The 24,680-nt window shown below is 39.9% G+C and overlaps 2 protein-coding genes across 3 annotated transcripts in view; both read right to left on the reverse strand.

The window, feature by feature from the left end:
* CHPT1 (choline phosphotransferase 1) overlaps positions 1-3,335 on the reverse strand; it is a 23,745-nt gene extending 20,410 nt beyond the window's left edge. Inside the window, exon 1 of one of the 2 annotated variants that reach the window (XM_071551080.1) lies at positions 2,929-3,335. In XM_071551080.1, the coding sequence (XP_071407181.1) occupies positions 2,929-3,171 (243 nt within the window). In that variant the 5' untranslated portion in view covers positions 3,172-3,335. The remainder of the gene's footprint in view (positions 1-2,928) is intronic. The other variant, XM_071551079.1, reaches the window with a different exon arrangement.
* Positions 3,336-8,590: 5,255 nt separating this feature from the next.
* Positions 8,591-24,680, reverse strand: part of MYBPC1 (myosin binding protein C1) — a 45,276-nt gene continuing 29,186 nt past the window's right edge. Inside the window, exons 22-32 of the mRNA XM_071550055.1 lie at positions 24,474-24,542; positions 23,243-23,410; positions 22,668-22,756; positions 21,026-21,221; positions 19,969-20,108; positions 18,073-18,232; positions 16,503-16,639; positions 15,411-15,597; positions 12,038-12,096; positions 10,617-10,623; positions 8,591-8,691 (exon numbers count right to left, since the gene is read on the reverse strand). Of these exons, the coding sequence (XP_071406156.1) occupies positions 8,591-8,691; positions 10,617-10,623; positions 12,038-12,096; positions 15,411-15,597; positions 16,503-16,639; positions 18,073-18,232; positions 19,969-20,108; positions 21,026-21,221; positions 22,668-22,756; positions 23,243-23,410; positions 24,474-24,542 (1,313 nt within the window). The remainder of the gene's footprint in view (positions 8,692-10,616; positions 10,624-12,037; positions 12,097-15,410; positions 15,598-16,502; positions 16,640-18,072; positions 18,233-19,968; positions 20,109-21,025; positions 21,222-22,667; positions 22,757-23,242; positions 23,411-24,473; positions 24,543-24,680) is intronic.

The following is a 24,680-nucleotide window of genomic DNA, read 5'->3' on the forward strand; positions in this document are numbered from 1 at the left end:
GGCAAATACACACTATTCATACTTAATGTCAGCAAAACCTTTAATTCCTAAATATTTTAAAATTCATGTCAACCCCTTCCCTCCCCCCCACAAAAAAACCACAACCCAGGCTGCAGTCACAGTGAACAAGCTATTTCAGCCCTTCACAGAAGATGAAATGGGCAGGCAGTGTCCTCCCCACCACCACACCTGTATATTATTTTTAAAGATTACTGTCCTAAGTTACAGAGAGTAGAAAACTGGACAAACACTCAACAAAAATGTACACACATGGATTCTGTTTACAACAGTGCCTGAGGCGTGCAATCTGCTAATGGCTTAGCTGCAAATAAGAAGGCTTATGTTGAAAGGTGGATTTGCAGGAGGCAGTGAAACAACCCATGTTCCCACTAGACAAGAAGACATTACTGAAGCAGATAATGTTTTTAAAATCCAAAACATATTGTGCTAGTCAGTAACAAACTGGCTTTTAGTGGCTGCTGATGAAGATTAAAAAAACAGTGTATAGGGAAATAATGGCTCCACATTAAGAGAACAAGGGAGCATTGTATGGTTTGAGACATTAATTGCACTGGGGCTGGGGGTAAGCAGTATGAAATTGTGGAAATCACTGCAACAGGACATAATGGAAGCCGAAAGTACAAACAGGTTCGAAACAACGAATTCAAAAGGCAGCATCATGAGGTTGGAAAGTGTCTGTGGGAAAACAGATCCATCACTTGCTGTTCTAGCAAGTACCTAAGTAGAATCCCTTGCAAAGAAACTTGCTAAACCACAGTCTTCTGGCAGCTGGAAGGGTATATTGGAGAAAGATGGCTTTTCTAAGCATGTTAGCAGCTACTCTCTGAGGGATTTCAGCTACCAGTCTTACTTGGTTTGGACACAAACACCAAGACTTTAGTGTTTTCAATAAAGGCCTAATCAAAATGGTGCACTTAAAACTGTTTAGGAAATAAAAGAGACCACACAAACTACCTTTTGTTTTTTTTATTCAAGTCTTCTATCCAGTGCTCTTACCATTCCAATAAGAGAAAATAACAAGTTCTTGTTTGCCCATAAGGTAATCAAGACCTGTTCGTGAATGGAATGGCCACATAGAAAGGTGATGTTGAAGTGCACTATTAGTTCGGCCTGTGATTTCACTCATCTTTATCAGTATCTTCAATTCCACTTACCCCGTCCAGCCCACACATCCACTCAAAACTACAAAGCAGATATTACAACAGCATGTATAGCAAGCACCTCTTATTGTTGCAACAGTCTTAGCTTTTTCAAAAAGCCATCCAGAAACATGACCTCAACTTAGGTGGAAGACAAGCTGAGTCATTAAACAAGCAGGAGAGAGAACGATGCTTCTAAAGTGATGCAGCAAGAGAAAATCAGGGCCACTCTCACACTGCAAAGGTAACAAACAACAGGATGAGCTTAACACTACATATTTATAAAGGATATACTGATATCTGAATTAAAAAAATGTACTCCAAACTATAGGTTCTTATAAAATTCAGCTTCCATGATAAAAAAAAAACAAACCCAAAACCAAAAACCCAAAACCCAGTGAAGTTCCTAAAACCCAAACTAAGCCTTCCTGGAAGGAATAATTCCCTAGATGTCTGCAACTCAACTCTTTCCTTCTGTACAAGAGTACTCAAGAGAAAAATAACTTTAAATTTACTTTCTGCTTTTATTTTTGAATAGCAATGAAAAAAAGCTAAAAGGAGCATTCGGACACATAGCTGGCACACGACTGATATTTTCATCACAAAGCTAAGCTAAAGGCAGCAGTTCCACAAGCATTTTGATTCTGAAAGTGCCGCTAGAAGACAATTGGTGGTTTCCAACCATTCACTATCATCTCTGTTCTTCCTTCTCCTACTGCCCAATGCCAGAGTGCCTCTACCTGGTGATGTATATCAGGGGAGTGGTTAAGGCGAGACAGCAAATTTAATTTTGATCTGGATCAGATTCGATATGTTTGCCACAGACACCTCTGCTGACACAAACAGCAAAAGAACTAAAGAAACGTTCTTCTGACAGGAACACTAACCAAAGAAAACCTATGTTATTAAAAAAGGAAACAACCAACAGCCAACTTCAGCTATTAGGAATTTAACCCATCAGAACACAAAAAATATCACCTTTCAAGGTGTTTTACCCACATAAAGCAATTCTCCCCTGATATTTCCTACCCTAACTACCACAAAAACACTGCAATGGGAAACGTGTACACGCTGGAAAGCTCTGACGTAGTTCCTTAAATTGTCAGAGAAACTGCAGGGAACGCAGTTCAAGTGACAGCAGCACCAGCCCACGCTAACAAGTCTGTTTTCCCTCCAGAAGTTAAAGCAATTAAGTATCTCCCATAGGCGGAGGGGAAACACTTGAGCTGCTGTGAGCTCACACATCTGCGACACAACGAGCAGCAGCTGTGAACGAAGCGATGCTGAAATGGCATGAGCAGTGCCCCATGTCCCGCTCTCGCCAGCCCTGCCCTGCGCCCGGGCACACCCTCTCCTGCCCAGCAGCTGTTCCCCCCTGTGCGATCCCTGTTACAGCCTTCCTTCCTCTGGAGTTGGGTGACCTGTCCTGCCCAGCAGGGACACACGCGGGCTGTGCACGGGCCGTGGGGCAGGCAGGGGTCCCACTCGTGCCCTCGCCCCACAGCGCGCAGTGCAGCGCCCGTGCCCACCTGGGGCCCGCTCTCCTCAGCGAAGGGCCGGGGCGGGGCGGAGAGCTGAGCCCACCGAAACGCGTCCTTTCACAGCATTTTGGCACTCAAACCTTAACACCCGCTTGACCCCTGCTACCCCAGAACGCGAGCCGCGCTCCGCCGCTGCCCCGGTCTCTCTGGCCAGCCCTGCCCAAGCGCTCCCTCAGCGGGGAGAGCCACACGTGCAGCGGGCGGGGACGGGTCGGGTTCTGCGATACCTGCTCGGTGGCGCTGGGGCAGCAGGCGATGAGCGGCAGCGCCGTCAGGCAGTTCAGCAGGAGGCCGCCCATGGTGATGGCGTTGGGCGCCAGCCCCAGGGGGACGCGCTGCACCAGCCATTCCCAGAACGGCTGCAGCCACGGCTCCAGCAGCGAGCGCCCGGCCGCGTTGTAGCGGTGCTGCTCCAGGCGCTTCAGCTGCGCCGGGCTGAGGGGCGCGGGCAGAGCCCAGGGCACGGCCATGCCGGCAACGCCGCTCGGACGGCGCCCGGTCAGGGAGCCGCTGCCGCCGCCGCTCGGGGCGGGGCCGGCCGGGCCGGGGGCAGCGGCGGAAGAGGCCGCGCCCAGCAGCGGCCTGTCCGGAGGGCCGCGGCCGCCCCTGCTGCAGCAGTGCGGGGTGAGGGCTCTCACCCCCGGCCCGCCTGTGGCTCCGGCGCCCCGAGAGTGCCGCGCCCTCACACCCCGCAGGGGCCGTCCCGCCTCGCCGTGCGGGGATGGGGATCCTCCGGGCAGGGCGAGCCCTCGGTCGTGGGGGGGCTGCGCCCAGGGAGGGCCCGTCCCGTCCCGTCCCGCTTGTCTCCATCCCGCACGCCGCTGGCAGGCTCAGGGGTTGGATCCCTGTCTGTCCCGTGATTGTCCGTAGTCAATTTCTTTTCTTTTCATACGTGTCCCCATGTAGGTGGTGGCCGCAGCGAGGTGCACACCAGCAGTGGCCGGCACGGGTTTCTGTCGGAGCGTGGTGCGAGGGCAGCGCTTGGGCACAGGTGACCTGCCCGCAGCCACAGGACGCGCCTGCAGGGAGAGGACACCGCGGCTGCGGCCGAGGGACCCTGCCCGGGGGAGACACATTGCCTGAGAGTGCTGCTCTTGGCATGTTACAGAGCACTGGGACACAGTGCTGGCACAGGGCTTACTGTACCTCCTTGACCTGCTTAGAAAAGGTGCTTCAAAACAAATACTTGTTTTCAGCTGAGGCACATCATATTGTTTGGATTGGTCATGTGAAGGATTTCAGGTGTATCTGTGAATCTCTAGAAAGGTGTGTGGCTTCTGAGTGAGGCTGAGGAAAGGTGAGCCCTGTGTAGCTGTATGAAAGATGAAGCAGAAAAGTGTAAAATAAATCATGCAATGAGTATTATAAACCCAACTGGTATCTTCTTAGTATCAAGAATTTTTTTAAAAATCACTCCATTATGAGCCAGAGGGTGCAGGTTTCTGGGCAGACACAAAATTTCCTGGACAGAGCCACTTCCTGTTATTCAAAGTGAGCTGACTAACTTCAACTGATAAAGTTAATCTGGTTTTGAGTAGGTTTCTCTGCTGCAAGAATCAGGAGTGCTTGACACATGCTAAGGGGTGGTCTCGAAATTCCATGGTGTGATATGTACATTCCAAGTGCTACGTCATTCATCAGCTGATTTAATTTACAGATCAATAAAAACAGTATGATACAGCAATTGTCATTAGAGGCCAAAACAGAGAAGAGAAGAACTGCTAGCAAAATAAGAGGTAATGAATAACATCATAAGGAAAGATTCAATAACAGCCAACTAGAGAATAGCAAAAGGGAAATGTGACAAATTCACAACCAGCCAAATCCCCAGTTCACTGGAATCACTAGATTTGGAAGAAGATCAAACTCTGTTTCTTTTAATACCCTATGGATTACTGTGGTCCATGAACATAATGGTACTCATATTTAGGGAGAGATTGCTCAAGATTTTTGTGATACAAAAGGAAAAGAAGAGAAACTAGGAAAAGAATTGGAGGGAAAAGTAAGTGGTGTAAAAAGCAAGGGCTGCATGAGTAGAGGAAGAAACAGATTCCCTACTGAATTAATCACTGGGTTTGGGGAAGGATTTGTTTTAATGTAAAAAATAATCATCAACAAAGCATAGAACAAGAGAACACAGAATTTAAAGTCCAGTGTGTTTCAGTGCTTCCTCAGTATTCAGGATACAGTTTTGCTTCCAAATGCTCTCAGCTCCCAAAGCAGCAGCTTTACTTGTCAGTCAGGAAAGCAGGACATGAAAATCAAGTGACAGTAAATACACTGTGCTTAAAATAGAATGCCTTTTGCTGCGGAATCTCAAAATGCAACAAAACACTTTCATAAAGTAAGAGTACCTTCACAATGCTCTGTAAAAGGTGGCAATATTATACTCTTTTTTTTCCCCTAAAAAGAAGTTTGGGAAGCCTGAAATATTTTTTATAAAAGGAATATTTTTTGAAATTTCTGACTCTCTATAAAGACTTCCTTAAATATAGAATATCCCAAATTAAATAATGTTTAAAAGATAACATGCCTTTTTTTCCTCCTCCCCTTCCTATAATTGTGGGATTGTTTTCAGTGAGGGAAAAGCATGCTGGCAGTGGCCGTGATCCTTCAGTGCAAATGAGTAACTACAGTGCCTCTATCAAGCTCCACATACAGCAATTTGAGAACGGGTCTGTACAGAATTTTAACTTTTACATGCCAAATACCATTCCATGGACGAGAGCAAACCAAGAGAAGACAAAATATTTTCCTCTGACTTCCTTAAAAATAACCCCGTTTTTTAAAATTAGCTTTGATTCATCTTTGTGTGTGTATCTGCGTGTGTTTACATGTTTGGGTCTGCCTTTTTAATCCAAATATTAAATTTCCTTAGCTTATGTAAGTCAAACTGTATACCAAGGCAGAGCTTTCAAAAATATGGAATTCCTACTAGATATGGGAAAGTGTGCAGAAAAGAAAAACCTTATTAAAAATTATACCGGACTCTCACCTTAGCACCTACTAGTTGAGGGAGACTGTATGTAGCAAACAGGTAATATGAACAATGCACCTAACTGGAGACTTAAACTGGTTTCACATATTATGAGACATCAGGGAGCATAACCATGAGCTACTACAAATTTCACTGCTACCTGAGCTTTTGTGTTTTGCTGTTACTTTATCTAATATGACCAGGTTTTGTTTGCTGTCCTCTGATACTCCTATGTCTCTTTCAGGTTCACTAATAACCTGGAAATTACATGTGACTTTGGAGAAATTTCTTCTTGGGAGCATTGCGCCACATCTTCTACAGCATGATAGTCTGCTGCTTCTATTGCCCCATAAGTCACTTTGCCTGTAGTTGTTGTGTTCGGTACATCTAATACGCTGGTATTAGTTGCAGATTTCATTAGCATTTTCTTATCTCTGTGGGTTTGGTCACTATTTCACCTATCAAACTGTATCCCTGGAGAATCCCATTAGGCAAATCACCATAAATCAAAACTTTACCTTTTATTATTCTCCATATAAGGCTCTGCAGCCTGTTTTAGGTCTACTAGAAATTCCTTTCCTCTTCCACCCCATCCAATCATTCCTCTCAAAGTCAATTAATTTTTAATCCAGAGGCTTGGCTGCTCAGTGTAGTTGGTGAGAGTCTGAATTTATAGCACACTAATGCCCACTCAGTTCCACCCACAGCCCAATACCCAGTACTTGCTGCTGGCGTGGTACATCTCTAGCCCGAGGGACAGCCAATGGCAAAAGCTGGGAAACACAACTGGGGAGGAATTGAGGGCATCCAAGTATAAGGCTTATGTCCACACAGTGAAAAGTAGCTTAGTTCAGCTTGTCGTTAAACTACTGGCATCTGGTAGAAATTAGAGCAGCTAATTCCATCGTCCGAGGGCCTACAGAAGCTGAGGTGTATGTCGGCTTCAAGGTTACTATGTGTGTGTGTTAAGACTGAAGAAGCTGACAGACACAAGCTTGAAGCTGTAAACATCACACAAAGTATAGATGCCTGTGTGCATCATTCTTGGCTTCCTGACAAACACAATAACTGTAGCTTTTGGTGCTGACTATGACAGGCTGATACTCCCTTACATGAGGACCATGCGCTTGAATTCTTAAACCACCATGGCATTTATTCAAACTGACCTGCTCCCAAAGCCTTTTGTGCTTCCAAATAGATGGAGTGAGCCCCAGTTTACTGGTGAGATACAGAATAAACAGAAATTATTAATCCTTTATTAAATTTTCATCATAGCAGTTGTGTTCCTTTCTTTGATGTGTAAGAGAGTATTGATTTTGGCAGGAGCAGAGTGAAATGCTCTCTGTGTGTGGGTGTCCAGGATCACTGGGAAGGCAGAATTGCTTCCCTATACAGATAGCAGTATGGATAGAAAGGAGAGAGAGAAGAAAAATGATCTATCTTAGAGTGAGTAAGGTTCACAGAACATGAGAAAATGCATTCAGATCCCCAAACTGAAAGAAGTGTTAATTCAACTGCAAAAACGCCAGCTAAGCCGTGGCAGTTCACAGTAACACATTCTTTTATTATTGCATAATTACTGATTGCTGAATGTTTGAAAATGCATAAATATCAAGTAAACATCTTGTAATGTACTAATGGTTAAGTAGACCATTAGTACATTAAAAACCATAATTGGAGATCAATCATTAGCCAGTAAGCACATAACCTGCCCTGTCTGTACAGCCAGAGTGAGAACTGGTAAATAAATGTCAAGGAAACAGGGAATTGACAACCTGACCAAAATAAGTGTGACCTCATGTCTCATATGATTTGTTGGAGACTTGGGGACAATCACCCTCACTCCTAAAATACTTGGAGGTTAATGATACCAGACTTGGAGAAGTAATGTAGCCATTTTATGCTATCTCAGGCACTTTTGCCTTGCACAGTGAACTCACTAGTGCTCTGGTCTGAGTCCCTTTTCTGATACAATACCTACAGGAGCTCCACGAATTGCTTCAGAAAGGGGTTGGACTCAGAATGATGAAAGCCATCAGAGTTGGCATTTATAATATTTAAAATTGAAAAGATGCAGGTACAAAATTGCTTGTGTCTGTAGCATTTATCTTCACTCACATTCTGTGTCATGTATCCTAAAGGGTAAGCCCATTGGGTTAGGTAACAGTTGATGCTGTTTTCCACTCAGTGTGGTGGGCATAAGTTCCTGCTATATCATATGTGGAAATTAAACAGGAAATATGGTAAGAGGAGACAGGAAAAACCCCATAAAAATAGTAAACAAGAACTTAATAGATCTTAAACACTTCATATTTATTGTACATTAAATAAAACTATTTCAATTAAGTTGAGGGACCAATGGGTTGGATTTAGGAAATCAAAATGTCTATAGGGATATGTTCAGCTTAAATGATCATTAAGTACATACATATTACCATATTCTGCTAAACAATTCTCAAGTGAATAAGATACATTATCAAAGAGGTATGTATTCCAAGGGTGTTATTGCACAGCTACTGGCTAATCCATGTGCTTCCAGTCTGAGAAATATATGCTTTGTGCCACCGAGTACAGAATTCTGACTGCCTCCTCATGTTTATTACACAGTTTCTTCTCTTTCCTCATTAAAAAACAGAACACAATACCAAACAGAAAATAAAGCTGAACATTACAAAATGTGTGTTGTATTCAGTTCATTTCATTTCAACCCTAAAGCAATCCATGCGTATTCTTTCTTTTCAATAAGAGAAGGTAGGGAAAACAAAAGAACAGTGAAGGGAGGGTGGGGGGCAGGGAGAGGGAAAAAATAATAAAATCTTCAACCGCACATTTTTTCTGTCATTGCAAGTACTAAAATGCTGTTACTCTGCTACCATCTTCCAGTGCAGTGGGAGGAAACACTGTGGACAGACTCACTTCCCTTCAGTTTTGTCTGCCTGTACTTCACGCATATACGAGTCAATGATATGCGGAGGCACTCCATCCATCAATAGTCTGAAGAACGAAAGCCCACCTACAAACAAGAAAAAAGGTAATCTTCAGGTTGAAGGTCCCTGGAGCAACAGCTTTGTACCTTTATTTCTGACATAAGTGACAAGTTTTAGTCAGTCCATGTTGCATACTTTGAGATAGGGGAAAATTCAACCCTGTTCGAAAGTCCAGCATGAGACTGAATCATTGTTTAATGGGTACTGTACAGGCCTTTCCCATCCTCTTGCACAGGGTGAATTTCATTTCTAGGATATCATATATTCAGTCATTTACCTCGCCCCATGCAATGGTCTGTGGTAAGTTTCACTTCAAATAACTCTGGCTTTCCATCAGACTGGGTGGAGTATGGTCAGAGATGGAAGTCAGTGGAGAGGGAACAAAGTAGAAAACACCTGACTGTGTTGAGTTGTGGAAAACATGCAGAGCATATTCAATTTATTCTAGTTTTGGGTCTTACAATGGTTTAAAAGTATTTAGCAAAATATTTACCAAGTTGCTTGAAAGTAACAATTAGGATGATGCATGTAAATGAATCATATGGAAAAAAGCCAGGATGTTACATATAGGTGCCTTTAGTCTCCAGAGAGAAATGATGAAAGTTAAAACTTTTGTCTTCTGGATAAGTCTGAAGAATCATTTTGGATTTGCTTTTAAATTCAACTTTGAATTCGCTTTTTCTTGGGGTTGCTCACCCTGGAGAAGAGAGGGCTCCAGGGAGCCCTTAGAGCACCTTCCAGTACCTAAAGGGAACTTAAAAGTGAGAGCTGGAGAGGGACTTCTTACAAGGACATGTAGTGATAGGGCAAGGGGTGGTGACTTCAAGCTGAAAAAGGGTGGGCTTAGATTAGATACAAAGAAGAAATTCTTCACTGGGAGGGTGGTGAGGCACTGGTACACGTTGCCCAGAGCGGCTGTGGATGCCCCATGTCACTGAAGTCAAGGTCATGGAAACTAAACAAATGGGTATTTCTGTTAATATCATGGTTACCAAATGATATTTGGAAGAAACAAAGATAAATATTTTGCTAAAAACTTTATAATCTGCCCTTTCTCCAGACAAAAGGTGTAATTTGCTTTAAAAAAAGCTATGTACCATTACTATTCCCCTTACAACTTTGCATGAATATTGTGTTCTGCAAGTTGCAAACCACCCGCTGATAACTCCACTTACCTTCTCAGCTTTTTCTGGAACACACCAAAAGCTTTAAAGCAAAAGTACATTGCCAGGATGAAGATAACACTGTGTCTCAGTGCTTTGGCTAAATGCAGTTGAGCTGATACTTACATACAGCATTTATCCAGAGTACGGATAAATTCTTAAGAATTTATAACCTTTATTAACACAAGGATTATCCAATTAAAGTGGTATTAGTTACTAGTGATTGTGAGACTGCACTGTCTCATTTAATGCTGGCATTGTGGCAGAACTGTTTGCTCCCAACCTTAGATAGATGCACAATACAGACAAAAAATAAAGCATGCTTTTTGGCATTCTTTCAGCTCATGAAGTGCAAGTTGTGATACGAATCATTCATTTTTTAAATGAAGTTAACTGTGGAATAAATATTTCATTTATGTAGAGGTATATTCCTATAAAAATAACACTGTAAATGCAAAATGCTCTTTTATTACTTGCATTTTATGCATGCTAATTAATTATGCTAACTCATGCACTGTTAAATTCCATTGAAACATGCACCATTAGAAGACAGCAGGATGTACTATGAAGAAAAATTACTGTAACAAGCAATTATTATAAAAATCTGAATTTATATGCACTAAAATTATCTTGCTACTAATCTTAAAAAACATTTTCATTAAGTGACATAATGAAAATCATGCCATACTAGGCAGACATTGTATGACGTGTAAACAGACATAAGCTTCATATGCAAGAACCATATGAAAGCTTACCTTAGATGACAATATACATTCAAAAATCCTTACTGTGTAACTAAGGGAGAAAGAGAAAGAGAAGGAACAGTTTAAATGCAAACACAAAAGTAAAAAGAAAATGTTGAGTGAAATTATTATTACAATTATGTCAAGATGATAATTTAATCCTTAGTCATGTAAAATATGTAGGAATAGAAGCACATGAAGAGTAAAAGGTAGGGATCCAGTTCCACTTCAAAATTATCATTAATATGTAAAAGCTATATTAATATGTACACATAACTGTAAAACCTGTAATTAGTCTAAAGTATAGATTGGAACCAAATTATGCAAATTATATTTATGATAAAAGTTTCCAAATGTAGCTTCAAAGAAGCTAACACATATATATATATATAGTATTTTCCACCAGGGAAAAAAAGCACACACATAACACTGAAGGACATATATATATATATGTTGAAACTCTGTAAGGCAAAATAATCAAGTACAGACTAATTACATACCTGTGCACTAAAGTATGTTTGTCATATATCCACATTTACATTACTTAAAGCATGCTATTTACTCTGTAGGAGCCCTTACCTTTAATTAAACATTTTGAATCTATTAAACAATCATATATGTACCTTTATGTATGTATATAAAAGCACTCAGCCTTGTACCTATTGTAGCCTTTTTAGAAAAATACCTTAAAACTTCAAAAGCTACAGGAACATTATCTAGTCCTATCTCTTAAGGTGTTTTAGGTTTGAAATTGAAGGTTTGGATGATAATATAGTGCAGACCAGTTTCTGGGCATCACTGTCATTTTGAAACTGCACTGTCAATGTTCTGACATTTGGACAAGGTTGCAAGAAAACACTTTTCCATAGAAAGAGTGAAGTTCTCTGAACTCCACCAAACTTGAATGTAAAATAAGTTCTGGGAGAAACAAAGTAAATGAAGTAAAATTTTCTGCTTGTAAGTAATTGAATCAAGACTTCATCCTTAAATTCAGTAGGTTAAGTTCACGCATGGATTATCATTCTGAGCACTAATTCGTAATCAAAAACTAATCCTGTAATAAAGAATGCTCTTTAAGCACAGCAAATTACTTTATTATATTTCTTTCAATAATTCTACAAACTAACTGAGGAATGGTTTTTTGAAATGCAAATTTCTTTCTCCTGGAAAGGTCTAAGTGTTGTGGTCAAAGGTATTCACAGTCATTAAATGAATTCTTTATAGAGACAAGTAGTTCTATGAAGTATGTCTAAAACCTTAGCAATTCTGATGTTAAATACTCATATTCTTGATTAATTTGGCCTTCTTCGCTCATGTGACATAGACAATGTATGCCATGAGACACTGGGTAGTTTATTCTAAGAAAGCAAATAAATACACACTTTGCATGCAGAAAATACGTTTGCATGTGGAAAGAGAGGAAGGGAATGAAATGGAATGTCCAGAGGAGTATGCGTAGTATAAACCTGATTATTCCCCGCCAAGCTGAATGGTTCTCCTGGGTTAATTATTCCATGATAGATCACTGCAGAATTAGAATATTTATAGTAGTATTTATTCGCATTTGAAATTCTTCCCAGTTGATCTTAACACCTTTTAAAAAAAATTTCTTATACTGCAACTTTGCTATCACCAACCTGTCAGTGATAACCCACCTGGATTTCATTTTTAAGATGAAAGTCCTCCAAAACGATTTTTTTCATGATAAAAGAAGTATGGTGCCTTATCTAATTCTTTTAATTGACCTCAGTGAGCCTGATAAGGAATCAGTTCCTTAGTACTTGTAATGGGAGATTTAGAGCCACATTTAGGGTTCTACCTCAGCAAACTCAAAAGATATGTATGTTATCTTTAAAATAGATGAGGTAGAGTTATTCTCTTCTCTAAGATCTATTAGAACTTTCTACAGCACACTTACATTTACAAAAAAGGCCACTGTATGTGCAATTGTACAGAGCAGTTTATGTAACTGCCGTCTTTAAGTTCACTCAGTAAAACTTAGAACTGAAGAACAAAATATTGTCTATCTGAAATAACATCAGTACATGCAAAATCTCTTGAGGACAGAGTAACTTTTTATTATTTCAATAGTTGTGCTTATAAGTATCACTAAAACTTCTTCGGGAAACAAGTATTAAATCTAGCAACAACTAAGAAGGTTAATTTTACAACTAAAATAATTAGCAAATGGTTGAAAATGTAGAACATTGTAGCATACTGATAATATTCATAGCTAGAGTATTCCTAGCTAGTCCGTTGTTCAAATATTATGCAAAATCAGAAATGGTAGCTTGTTCTGTGACATTCCTGGCTGAGCATATATATGCATGATAAATTTCAGATCTCCCAATACATCAGAGATAGACAGATAAAAGTGATTCTAACCAACATATGGAAAAATAGCTTACTACAATATATACCATAATGTGGCACAGAGCTCTTTAGCATGACTTACTAGTAAGTAAATCTGACTTTTTATCTGTAGTAATAGCACTGTAGCTTGTACCTTCACCAGATAGGTAGCATAGCCTTGAGACTGTTAGCCTTATCCAGGCAACATTCAACTGTATCTCATCATCTTACAAATCTAGACCTTGACTGTTTCTTGGATTGTTACTGGAATAAAGCTGAACTGATTTAAAGCTGTACATATGAAAACACACACACACAGACACACTGCAATTCATTTCCAGTGAGTGAGAAATCCGTAGGTCTCTGCTCTGCGTCAGTGTGATGAGTGGTCATCTGAAGAGCCTTCCTAAATGAACAAACAGGCTGGAAAACTTAAGAGGATGACAATTCAACATGGAAGTCAATAGAAGAGAGAAATGAGATGTAATGATGTTGTTTATACTCTGACAGTTTAATAGTAATTTGCTATATTTGCATAGAGCAAACCGTGAGCCTGCCCTGGTTTGCTGAGTTTTAGCTGCTGTATTCACTTAATCCTATTTCTTTTGAAGCCATCAGTTGAACCACCAGTCATGTTGAGGGTGTCAGCACTGAACCCTTACAACTGCTGTGTAAGCCCTACAAATCACTAGTGTAAGCAGTCTTCAAGAAGGAGACTAAAGTAATGGCAAAACCTGCCAGGATGAAAAGAGGACCCTCCGCAGGTGTGACCACAGAGAGCCCAATCCACTGGGAGAGAACCACAACACCAAGCATGGTGAGAAAGACTGTGACTGCGCCACGTGATGGTTGATATGAAATCAGGTTCAGAAACCATCCATTATCTAGGGAAGGTGAGGTTTAGGAAGCAGGCCATCACGTGGCTAATAAGAGAGAAACAACACATTATATTCTGCACATTATATGCAAAGAACAGAAATAAACAGCTTCTTGTATTTAAAACGTAGTATTTGGTGTACTACAAGCAAAGTGCTGAAGACTAAAAATGTGCAACTGAGTGTAAATGTGCATAAGAACTTTAGGGCTTGAGGATTTACAAAGTTTAATGAAATAGCAACCTAACTTGGCTTTTCAGTATAAAAAAAGGTAGACAAAGCAACCTTCTTGGGTGATGAGGTCTTCTGTTACACTGCAAAATAGAAAGTTTGCTGTGATTAAGGAAAAAATCTTACTTCCAGGATGAAGACATCACCTTTAAACACAGTATCTTAAAAATAAAAGATAAAAATTAAGAAATATATGATGCATATTTTCATTACATTGATTAAGTGTTCAACTTCGTAGACCAAATATTTATTGAAATGTCTTCTTGCTGGCAATTTGAGCTATGGGACAAGATACATCAGAAAATACAGAAAATGGAAATTGATATGCAAAATAATAAAGTACATAAAATAAGATAAATGGTTTTCATTATAGACTAGCATGATGGAAGTAATATAATTAGAGTCATGGTGATATCACCTAAATTCCCTCTAAATTCCTTAGTTAGACACTTCCCATTATCTGGCTTCAGGCAATTTTCCTTACTTACAATCTCAGATTAATTTTTTTCAGAAATACTGTGATTACTTCACAGGTGAAACTAAAGCCTTTGGCAGGAATTAGTCCAGCTAAATATTACTCTACCTTTTCCTACGAAGCAGTTTTCTGAAAAATATGGTCCTGAGATTTTTCATTAATGGTCTAATCTAGATTCTGTTGTCATTCATGATATTCCAGTCTATTCTAAACTACCTGAAATTCATAAAATTTATCTGTTAATGAAAACAAAAATAGCTCTTCAGCTGTAGGAGGCAAACCTACTTTCTCCTCTTTTCCTTTATTTGCAAAATCCATAGTTTTGTATACATTTTTCTTAAAGCAAATTCAGCAATTATATCACCTAGCTTGGGTGCTTGGGAAAAATACTACATTTTGCTACATAATTTTGCTAACTAATTTCCTTAGATGCAAATGTTTGGTCTGTTTAATAAATAATTTTAAAGCAGACCAACTCTGCCCTGAGCTAATCTTTCTTTCTCTCCTTCTCCCCTTGCCATTTCCTTCAGAGTGCTGCCTCTTTCCCAGATAGTTTTCTTAGGGTTTTCCCAGGGCACTCTGTGGCTGAGTTTTACTGGAGTGTCTCAGGTAAACGGCATCACTCTGAGAGTTACAGTCTACCCTTCTGTCTCTTGTGAAGTCCTTGGAATCACTGAAGATGTGAATGATCATGGAGGAAAATGAAATACAGCATAAGCATAGTATGTTGGTCCTCAAAAAGAAAACAAAGCAAACAATATAGTTTATTTTATCCTAACAAAGTTATTATTTTAATCCAGGAAAGCAAAATTTGAATTCCCTCTTGCATTTGGCTTACATACTTTCAACTCTAATGCAGATGGTGTTCAGACAAAGAGGGTGCTTGCAATGTTTTAAAGGCCTTACCTTTTACTTCCAGTTTGCAGTCAACTTCTGCCTCTCCCAGGTCATTGACTGCTCGGCAGGTGTAAGTGCCTCCATCGTAGGGACTGGGCTTGCGGATCTCCAAGGTACAGACACCTTGGTTGCTGAACATTCGGTACCTTGGGTCATTCATTATAAGGACTTTGTTTTTCAGCCAGGTTATTTTGGGCTGTGGTAAAAGAAAACATAACAAAAACAGAAACAAAGAAAGCCAGCATGCTCAAATCTATGAACGGAAATACTTTCTCACTTTTTTCTCATGTTCAGTTAAAGCTGAGCAATCCAGAAGTGATAGACAACAGATGAATAAGTGATAGAAAGGAAACTGTAAGTCTTAAATCAAAGATAAACATAGGTCTCATCATTCATCTGGTTTTAAGCATGTTTGTTTTTTTTTCTCAGTGCAGCTCCTATCACATAATTAAGTAATAAATATAAGTGTGTTACCAATTCAAGAAGGACTGTGCAATGATAGCAAACCTCTGAGCAATAGCTTTTGACACCCAAGTGCTCTGAGTTAACAAGAAAAGCATGTTTTTTCACAGTAATTTGCACAGTCAGAAATTGTGAAGGTGAAGAGTTAACAGCAAACATGTTCTTAAACACTCTGGACTTCTCATTTTACTAGGCCAGGTCAATTTATCACAATAGAAAATAGATCATGAAAAGATACAAGTCAAAAGAAACCGCAAGACTCATTGTGCAGCAGGTCTGAGAAACAACATGGTCCCCAATGGGCTTACATATGGAATAATTAGCTTTTTCTAGAATAATGATGGCTTGACTTTAGTAATAACCTTTACTGGTATATTAATTGTACAGCTGTTGTCAGTGCAGGTTTGGTATAGCCCAGCCTTTCCCTGAGGTTCTGCCCTTTCACTGAGTTATTTGTGGATTAAATCTTATACTGCCTATACCGTAAGTAAATATATCCTTTTTATTGTATTTTTGCTTTCAGCCTCGCTTGTGAGCAAGGCAAATGGCAAAAGTGGTATTACAATTTGTATTGTCATGTTAAACTCTCTCATGTTTTAAGGGCTTGTAACAGGGATGCTGTTAGGAGCTCTGCTGTACCTTGGGGTTGCCCCGAACACTGCAGTTCAAAGTGGCGTTGTAACCAGCTACAGCAAAGGTGTTGACCAGAGGCTGAGTAAACAACGGCCGTTCAGTGAAGTCAAAGTCATCGTAAACTGGATATTTGTAGACTTTACCTATGGAACGAAAATAGAACATTTATAAAAAGGAGTGTTGGCATGTGGCTAAATATCCAACCATCTTAAACAGCTACAAGGGGTCAGTTCTGACCCGCACTGCTTTAGGTCCAGTGTGACTTTGGGAACTGCACTCATAGGGGAGGCTGAAAATGCACGTGCAAAGCAACTATAGCCCCTGGTCATGCTATAGTGTGGATGCCCGAGAGCTTCTCCGTGTTTCCTGTGTAGGTGCTATACAAAATGGTACATGTTTGTTCCATGTCTTTGGCTGCTTGCCCTGCATGTTACAGACAGGACAGATATGACAAATGTACTGCAGGATGCCTACCTTTGACAAGTTACTTTTCACATTTTGTTCTGATTACAAACTGTCTCTGTATCTAAAAATCTATTTTTCATTCTGCTTCAAACAGTGCATTTAGCAATACAGATTCCTGAATGGATGTAGTTTCTGTACAAGGGAAACATGGTAGTAAAATGTGTTTTATCCCTGCTCTGCAATGGACATTACCATCAATAAATCCTCTTCAGCCACAAACTCAGCAAGTATTTAGAACAGCTGGACAGACAGACAGCTATTCCTGTGCACAGGTATCATTAAACATCATTGCTTCATGAAACCTGGTCCAAGCTGTCATGCTGACTTCAGTGCAGCTTAGGCCTGATACTTGCTCTCTGGAGAAGGGCAAGTAAACAGTGATGGAAATCAGTTCTCATAGCCATTCTCTTGTTCATGACCCGATTTCTGAAAAAGAAGACCTTCAGTTTTTCAGCCTGCCGGGGTGGGTTGTACAGGTTGTCTATCCTCTGCATCATGTCAGTCATGTATTCCTTCCTCTCAGACAAGCTGAGGTGTTCTGATTTGATTTTATTCCTGTAAGCCACTTGTTTGTAGAATTTCCCTTCCATAAATGGGCAGTTATTTGGGGTTTTTTTTAAGTTTACCATACTATTTCAAACTGACAACTTCTGATTCTTGACTGCAGAATCAGAATTTGTCCAACCCCACCCTCAAGAGATGTGAAGCAGCAGTTACACTTTTCCGGTGGATCCTGCCTGAAATGGAGGGAACTTGCACCACTGATGCCAAGTCTCCACTGGGAGGCAGTGACCCACCACTTCTAACAGAGTAGCTGCATTAATCCTCTCACAGCTCTTGGCAGTTTATATCTTCCCGTGGTGACGTGAGTCTGAGATCCAAGACCACAGAAAAGGTCAGAATATGGGGAAAATGTCCCCTGCTGATTACCAACAATGCCTTTGAACCTCTGTGAGCAAACCAAGAAGTCTTAATAAGAAGTGCCCTTGCTGTTAGTTGTACCTGATCTTGCGGCTAGGAGTGCTTTAGGAGTATGGCCTTTACCTCTAATCACCTCCCAGCCTCTGAGCACCCCCCTTCCCTTTTGAGGAGGAATGGGAAATTGGCTAACCATCCTTTGCAATCAGAGCACTCTCTTTGGTCATGGTTGCATCCTCGCTGAGGCCGCACATGTTCTCAGCGAAGACCCTGAAGTAGTACTCGTTTCCTATGATGAGCTCGTTGATGGTGGCGCTGGTGCGGTGGTAGTGCTCGATCACAGTGAACCATTCCTGCAAGGCACAAAAACGGAGGGTGAGCGTCCCCACAGCACCCTGCACCTCGCTGATTGTTCCTTAGCTGGAACAATCATCAGACTTGTACAAGTAGATTTTTCTTTTAAGGGAATGTTAGTGAACCTTAAAGTAGTGACGCTGACAATAACTGATGAAATGAGTGATGATGAGAATACTGCAGAGCTCACTCCTGAGCAGTGAGGGCCAAATGGAAAGTGAACCCTACTGAATTGTCACACTCTGGGAGCTAAAAGGGTTTGTTTTAGGCAACCCAATATTACAAAGGTGGTGTTGTGTGAGCAAGGCAGGCTCCCTCATTCCTAATCCAGGCTGCTGACAGAGACAGTACAGTTGCAGACAAGAAAATTGTATCCTTGGAGGGGAGGCAATAGCATGTACTATTCTGCAGTAACATGTATTCACAAGAGACCGCTGCACTAATCTACCCTCTCTGTCACGGGTTGAGTGTTCTTGAGAAATGCAGGTTTATGCCAGTGGTCCTCTGATATCTAAAGGTGCATATGGAAAAGTGGGTTTTAGTGCTTTAGTCTTGCAGCAGTAACAGGACATGTGAATTCTGTCCTAGTATACAATGCCTGAATAACAATCTGAGATGTAAGAGGTTAAAGCTAAAAATGCAATTAATATAAGATGCAATATGACCCCAGAGATGTCTTTGCTTTTCTTTACTCTGCCCTATGTAGTTTTCTTGCTTTTCCAGAGATGAACTTGTGCTGAGTTCCCTGTACCACAGTTTGCACTGGTATTTGGTTGACTTTAAGAGCCAAAGTTCCTTTGGGAAAATAGTTTTCCATAGAAGTACAGCTGTGCCAGAATTGCAAAATGCATCACCACAGATAATGTGGGGAAACTGTGACCTGAGTGATCCATGTCACTCTGGACCCCAGATGCTGTGGTTGTTACTTTCTCCTTAACACAGTAATTTGGAGAGAGAGGACATTGTCCTGGTCACTATACCAGAGATCATATCTACTTACAGCCTCAAGAGGTAAAAAAAAAAAAAAAAAGATGGAAAGGGAAATAGTGGTACAGGAAGAATGAATTGGTCAGACCATGAAGTAGATGAACATATTAATGCAAGGGGTTAGGGGTGAGGATACCTAAAGATTCTCTTGGATAAGGCAAGTCCCCAAATGTCCTAGATTTTCAGTGTTTAAATTTGCAGTAAGTGTTAAATCTATGAATCCAACTACTGGCTTTAAAGGATGCTTAGTTTAATGACAATAATAAACATTTCTATATTGCATTTTTCATCTGTAAATCTCAGAGCAGTTTAGGAATTACGTATGTACTCTTTTGTCATGGGTAGAAGGAAGTGGCAATGACTTACACACTGTGACTTTATAGGTTTGAAAACAGCAGCACCAGTACAACAGTCTGTTCTAGTAGCAACCTACTGACTTCAGAATTAATATTTTTTGTTTTTGTTTTCTCTGTTAAGACAAGGGGAAAATGCAGAATCACTTCTCTCAAATCCACCTGGCCTTTATTAGTCCTTCTCTTGGGCATAATTTGAAAACATTTTCATTTATAGTCTTCAGTTGTAGTGAATAAGAGATTTTTAGAGGTTTTAGAGATGCCTTGCAGATTTTTGAATGCTGATAAATCAATGCTTTTTCCACCGACATAATTTTAAGCATGTAACTCTTTTTGTTTTTAAAAGGGAGAATTCATGAGTACATCAACATTTTAAACATCTCCTTTTTACTTACCATACTCTTCTTGTCTGCTTTTTGAATAGTGTACCCAGTGATGGCAGCATTTCCATCATCTTTTGGTGGCTTCCATGATAAATTTACATTCTCTCCCCAGACATCCTCAATTGTTACAATCTCTGGTGGGCCTGGGCGATCTGTAGTGAAAATATGGCAGCTGACATTTTCTATTCTTTGCTTTCTCTACCTCTTTCCTACACAATTGTCCACTTAGTTTGATTTCTTTCTTACAACACACACATAAAAAAAACATAAACAGACAAAACCATTGAAAGGTTGCAAAATAAAACTTTCCAAAGTTAAGACATGTCAGAATTGCAATAAATTTAATATTTAAAGTTGAGCTACTGCTTTTGTCTTTTATGTAAAGAACTAAATTGGTAAAAATAAAAGTTGTGTTTTGTTGCCTGTCTTTTCTACCTTCATGTACTGTCAACATTTAGGATTTCTTCTGCACTACATTTGTGAAAAACTTACTATGAATTTGCTGCCATTTCTACACCACTCAGCAGAGAAAAGCTTGCATCATGGATAGATCAGAACATGAAGGGCATGACAGTGAAAAAAAGAGACGGGCATGTTCCAAGAAGCACCTGCTATTGTGTATGGAGAGGATAGTGACATAATAAGGTAGGTTTGGGTGGGCAAGTTTATCATGGGGGAAAAAAAGCTAGGGAGAGGATTTGAACCTCTGAAAAAAGGAATTAAGCCTTTTGCATTTGCCACACACTGCCACACTAGAAGTTCTTTTCCTGAACAGTAGAATGTGTTTAAGCTTTTGGTTGTTTAGTTGAATTCACTACTTAAGGCGAGGACATGCTTGTGGTATTGGTCCCACTCTTTTGGTCCTTTCGTACTGAAAAGAGTTTATCATAGATAGAAACTGACCTGGATGGCTCCTGTCTGAACTCGGATCACGTAGGACTGTTAATCATTACAAATCTATAGCCAAGTCATTGGACATGGAGAATTATCACTATCAAGAGAGAAGCTCTTTGGGATTCCTGCTTTCCTAAAGCCTTTGCTGAGTTTATTTATGTTCCTCAAAACATACCAACAATCTGAATATCTATTGTAGCTTTGTCCACCAAGTTCTCTACTTCCACTTTCATGTCATACTCTCCAGAGTGTCCCCTCTCTGCCTTTCGGATGAAGATGATGGTGTCATTTTCAGTGTTGCGGATGTTGATTTCGTTCTTGTCAATTGGAGAACCATTTTTCTGCCATGATACTTTTGCCCTCGGTTTTCCCTGCAAGAAACCAGGAAAAAATTTCATATGATTTTGGGAGAGAAAAAGGAAGAAAAGAAAACAAGTTAATTTCCCATTTTTTCCGAACAGAAATTAAAAACTATCCTGAGGCAGAGAATTTTTTTCACAACATACAGCATTTAGAGATGCACTCATACCAATTCACCTGAAATATAGCTTGCTTTCTTTCCTGTTTTTCCCCCAGAATACTGAAAATATTTGCAAATTCTGGCTATACAGTGCAATTATCTTTCTGGCAAAATTTGACAAATAACTTCCAGTTTTCTAAAAGAAAAAGGCAAAAAAAGCAGCCCACAGAAAATACAGAACGAAGTATTTCATCCTCTAGAAAGCACCTACTTTCTCTATACTGCCAGTGAAAGAGGGAAGTAGTAGACTAGATCTCTAGGGATCCTAAACTCCCTTCTTTCATTGCAAAAGAGGTTGGAATAGCTGTCAGGTAGGCTGGATTGGCGTCTCTTTTTGTATGTCTAAGTGCCAAATTTAGGTACTTATATTAGAGTGAATTCCATCCGCTTTACGATGGGATTTGCCTTCCAGAGGCAGTTTGCAGATACTGTCTGAAAAGGGTAATCTCACAGTGCTTTGAACTCCTTATCTGAGAAAATAATCAGACTATTTAATTTCTCAAGAGAAGTATACCTCACAGAGTATTGCTGATCAAGCTTTTATGAGGCTTTTAACAGCCTTATAGAGTTATGCCCACCCAGTATCTTTAAGTGTGCAGACGTGAAACAGTAAATATTTCTGCCAGAATTCTTGTGTCCAGAAGAAGGAGGACTCTGCAAGTACAGAGGCAGTTACTGTTGTAAAAAGTAGGGGAATGAAGGTTAACATGATGCTGTGGGAAAATATGCTATATATTTAGATATAGTCATATTTGTGATCTCAAGGATTTTAAAGTTGCAATCTGCCCATTCCTCTGCTCACTTTTCCTCTCTCATGACAAGGAAATTTTTAAATGCTACTGTTCTACCCTTGATAACCACATCTAACTGCTTACAGTGTACCCACTTTGCCTTGTGCTAGCGATTATCTCACAGGTAATGTCTACTGTAAGGATTTATAGGTGTCCTTTGGATGACAGATGACCAGGCAGTTTGTCTGAGCTAGCTACCCAATTCATTGTTTGGCTGAACATCATTTCCTTGAAATGTCAAAGCAAAATCTTTCAGACACCTCTGTCAGAGTGCTTCCACATCTGATTAAGTTAATTCACCAGCCAAAGTTGCAAAGAAGTTTGTTAAAAAGCAGCAGTGTAAAAACAAAAAAAAAAAACCCAACAAACAAACAAAAAACCAAACCAAACCAAAACAAAAAAAAAAAACCCAAAAAACCCCAAAAAACCAAAAAACAAACAAACAAACAAACAAAAAAACCAAAACAAAAAAAAGGTATTTTTCTGTCCATGTTTTTAGCCCTTACTTGGAAAGGAATAACAAGATTCACAGTTTCTCCAACTCTTCGAGTATAAGTTTGTTTTAAGTGTCTTGGTAGACGAATCTTTGGAGGTTCTGGAAGGACACCAAAGCTTGTGTTAGACATTTATCTTATTTTCCAACTGAGACAGCACTGGTGAACATCAGAATAAAAAGGAGACTATGTGGTCTACAATTCCCAGAAGTGACTAATGAGGGAGGTATCTTAAAGTTTTTGGTCCCACAGTGTCACATTCAGTACACCATCAGTTTTTGTACACCATCATCATTTTGTATCCAAATACTTGGTGGTAGAATAGGTGAGAAGCTTAGTACAACTTAAAAAAGCACCATCAAGTTCAAGGTCTGCAGGAAAAAAAAAGTCTTAAAAATCTGAGAAATAAAGACTTAGAAATAAAACCAATAGAAAGAACTATGAAATATTTTAAAGGTGGTTTCATGATTTGTAGCCATCACACAGTGGCTTTGTAAGGCCATATAATCAATTTCCAACAAGAAACCCCAGGTTTGAGTATGGAAAAAAGTGTGTTTGTAGGTTAAGTGTAGGCAGGAGGATCTTACCTATCACTTCCTTGACTAAAATAGGCTGTGGGTGGTACCTGGGCTCACTTTCACCTGCAGCATTCACAGCTTTTACTCTCACAAGGATTTTCGAGCCAGTCGGCAGGCCATTGATAGTAAACTTCGTTTTGTCTGTCAGCTCCGGGTTGGCCACGATCCATTCCTCGGCTAGTTCAGGGAAACGAGGAGAGCAGGACAAATCAAAGAACAGGGAATCATATATACATCCACTGCATGGATGAGGAAAATTATGGAACATTAATAGATACATTAGATGCTAACGAATAATTCTATTCTGGTTTTCTAATTATGTTGTAACACAATATAGATTCACTTTCATACATAAGAATGTTTCAAACCTTAAAGGTTGCTGATGATTATATATTTATGTATAATGATACAAATGTCATTAGGATGTGTCTATAATTTAATTTTAGCATAAAGAAAACTGTTCAGTTTTTTAATTCAGCTGCTAGAAAAGAAGGAGGACAGACAGCTTCCTTGGAGAAAAATGGGGTTTGCAATTAATTTCAACAAGTACTGTGTACCCTTGAAAGTAGAACTGAGAAATAAGAGAAACAGAATATTTACATATTGCAATGAAATTCCATCTCTCCTTGTGCCTTTAAAAAAGGAAGGCTGTATCAGAATTATTCACATAGTTACAGCACCCTTGGATTTTTAATCCTACCCCTAGGCAGGCTCATGTCATTCATTGCGTGATACTGACAGTACAGTCTTTCAGAAGAGCTTCAGTTACAAAGGGCACTTTCTTATCCAGCCTGTCCTCCTAACACAGACTGCTCTAACACTGTGGCACCTGGATATTGGAGCCAGATATATGAACTAGCAAGTCAGGATCAATACTTTCCACGTCGTATAAAGTTAGCATAAAATGGGTACAGAAGACAAGAGAACTACAACAAGCTAGAGAGCCCTGCAGACTTAATCTAATCTAATCTAATCTAATCTAATCTAATCCTGTGGTACATTTTCATAACTGTGTGTCTTAGTTTTAAGAATAAAGATCTTCAAGCTGCTTCTTTCAGCTTCTAGCAGAAAAGGATTGCAATCGATGGCTGTTTCCCAAGAACTTCCCCCTCCCCTTATACATGTACTGCAAAAAATTCTGTAGACTGTTGCTCCTAAAATTCACTCTCAGGAATTTATGTTTATGAAGAGAGTTTTTCTTTCATTAAAGAAGATTTATATCCTTTGTTGGATACTGTACCTTCCAGGTTAAAAGGTGGCTCCACCAATTCCTCAGACAGATCTGTCGGTATACCTTGTGAGAATCCATCTTTAAAATTAATCAGAGACACCCACTTTCACACAGATGGAGCATTTGGTCAGTGGTTAGCAATTCCTGTTAGTAAGTATGCAAAGATAGATGCTGGGCTTTAAAGATTTAGAGGACCTATATTTAGGGAGACTGCAG

This window comes from Pithys albifrons, chromosome 3 (assembly GCF_047495875.1).
Source record: "Pithys albifrons albifrons isolate INPA30051 chromosome 3, PitAlb_v1, whole genome shotgun sequence".
NCBI classification, from domain to species: Eukaryota; Metazoa; Chordata; class Aves; order Passeriformes; family Thamnophilidae; genus Pithys; species Pithys albifrons.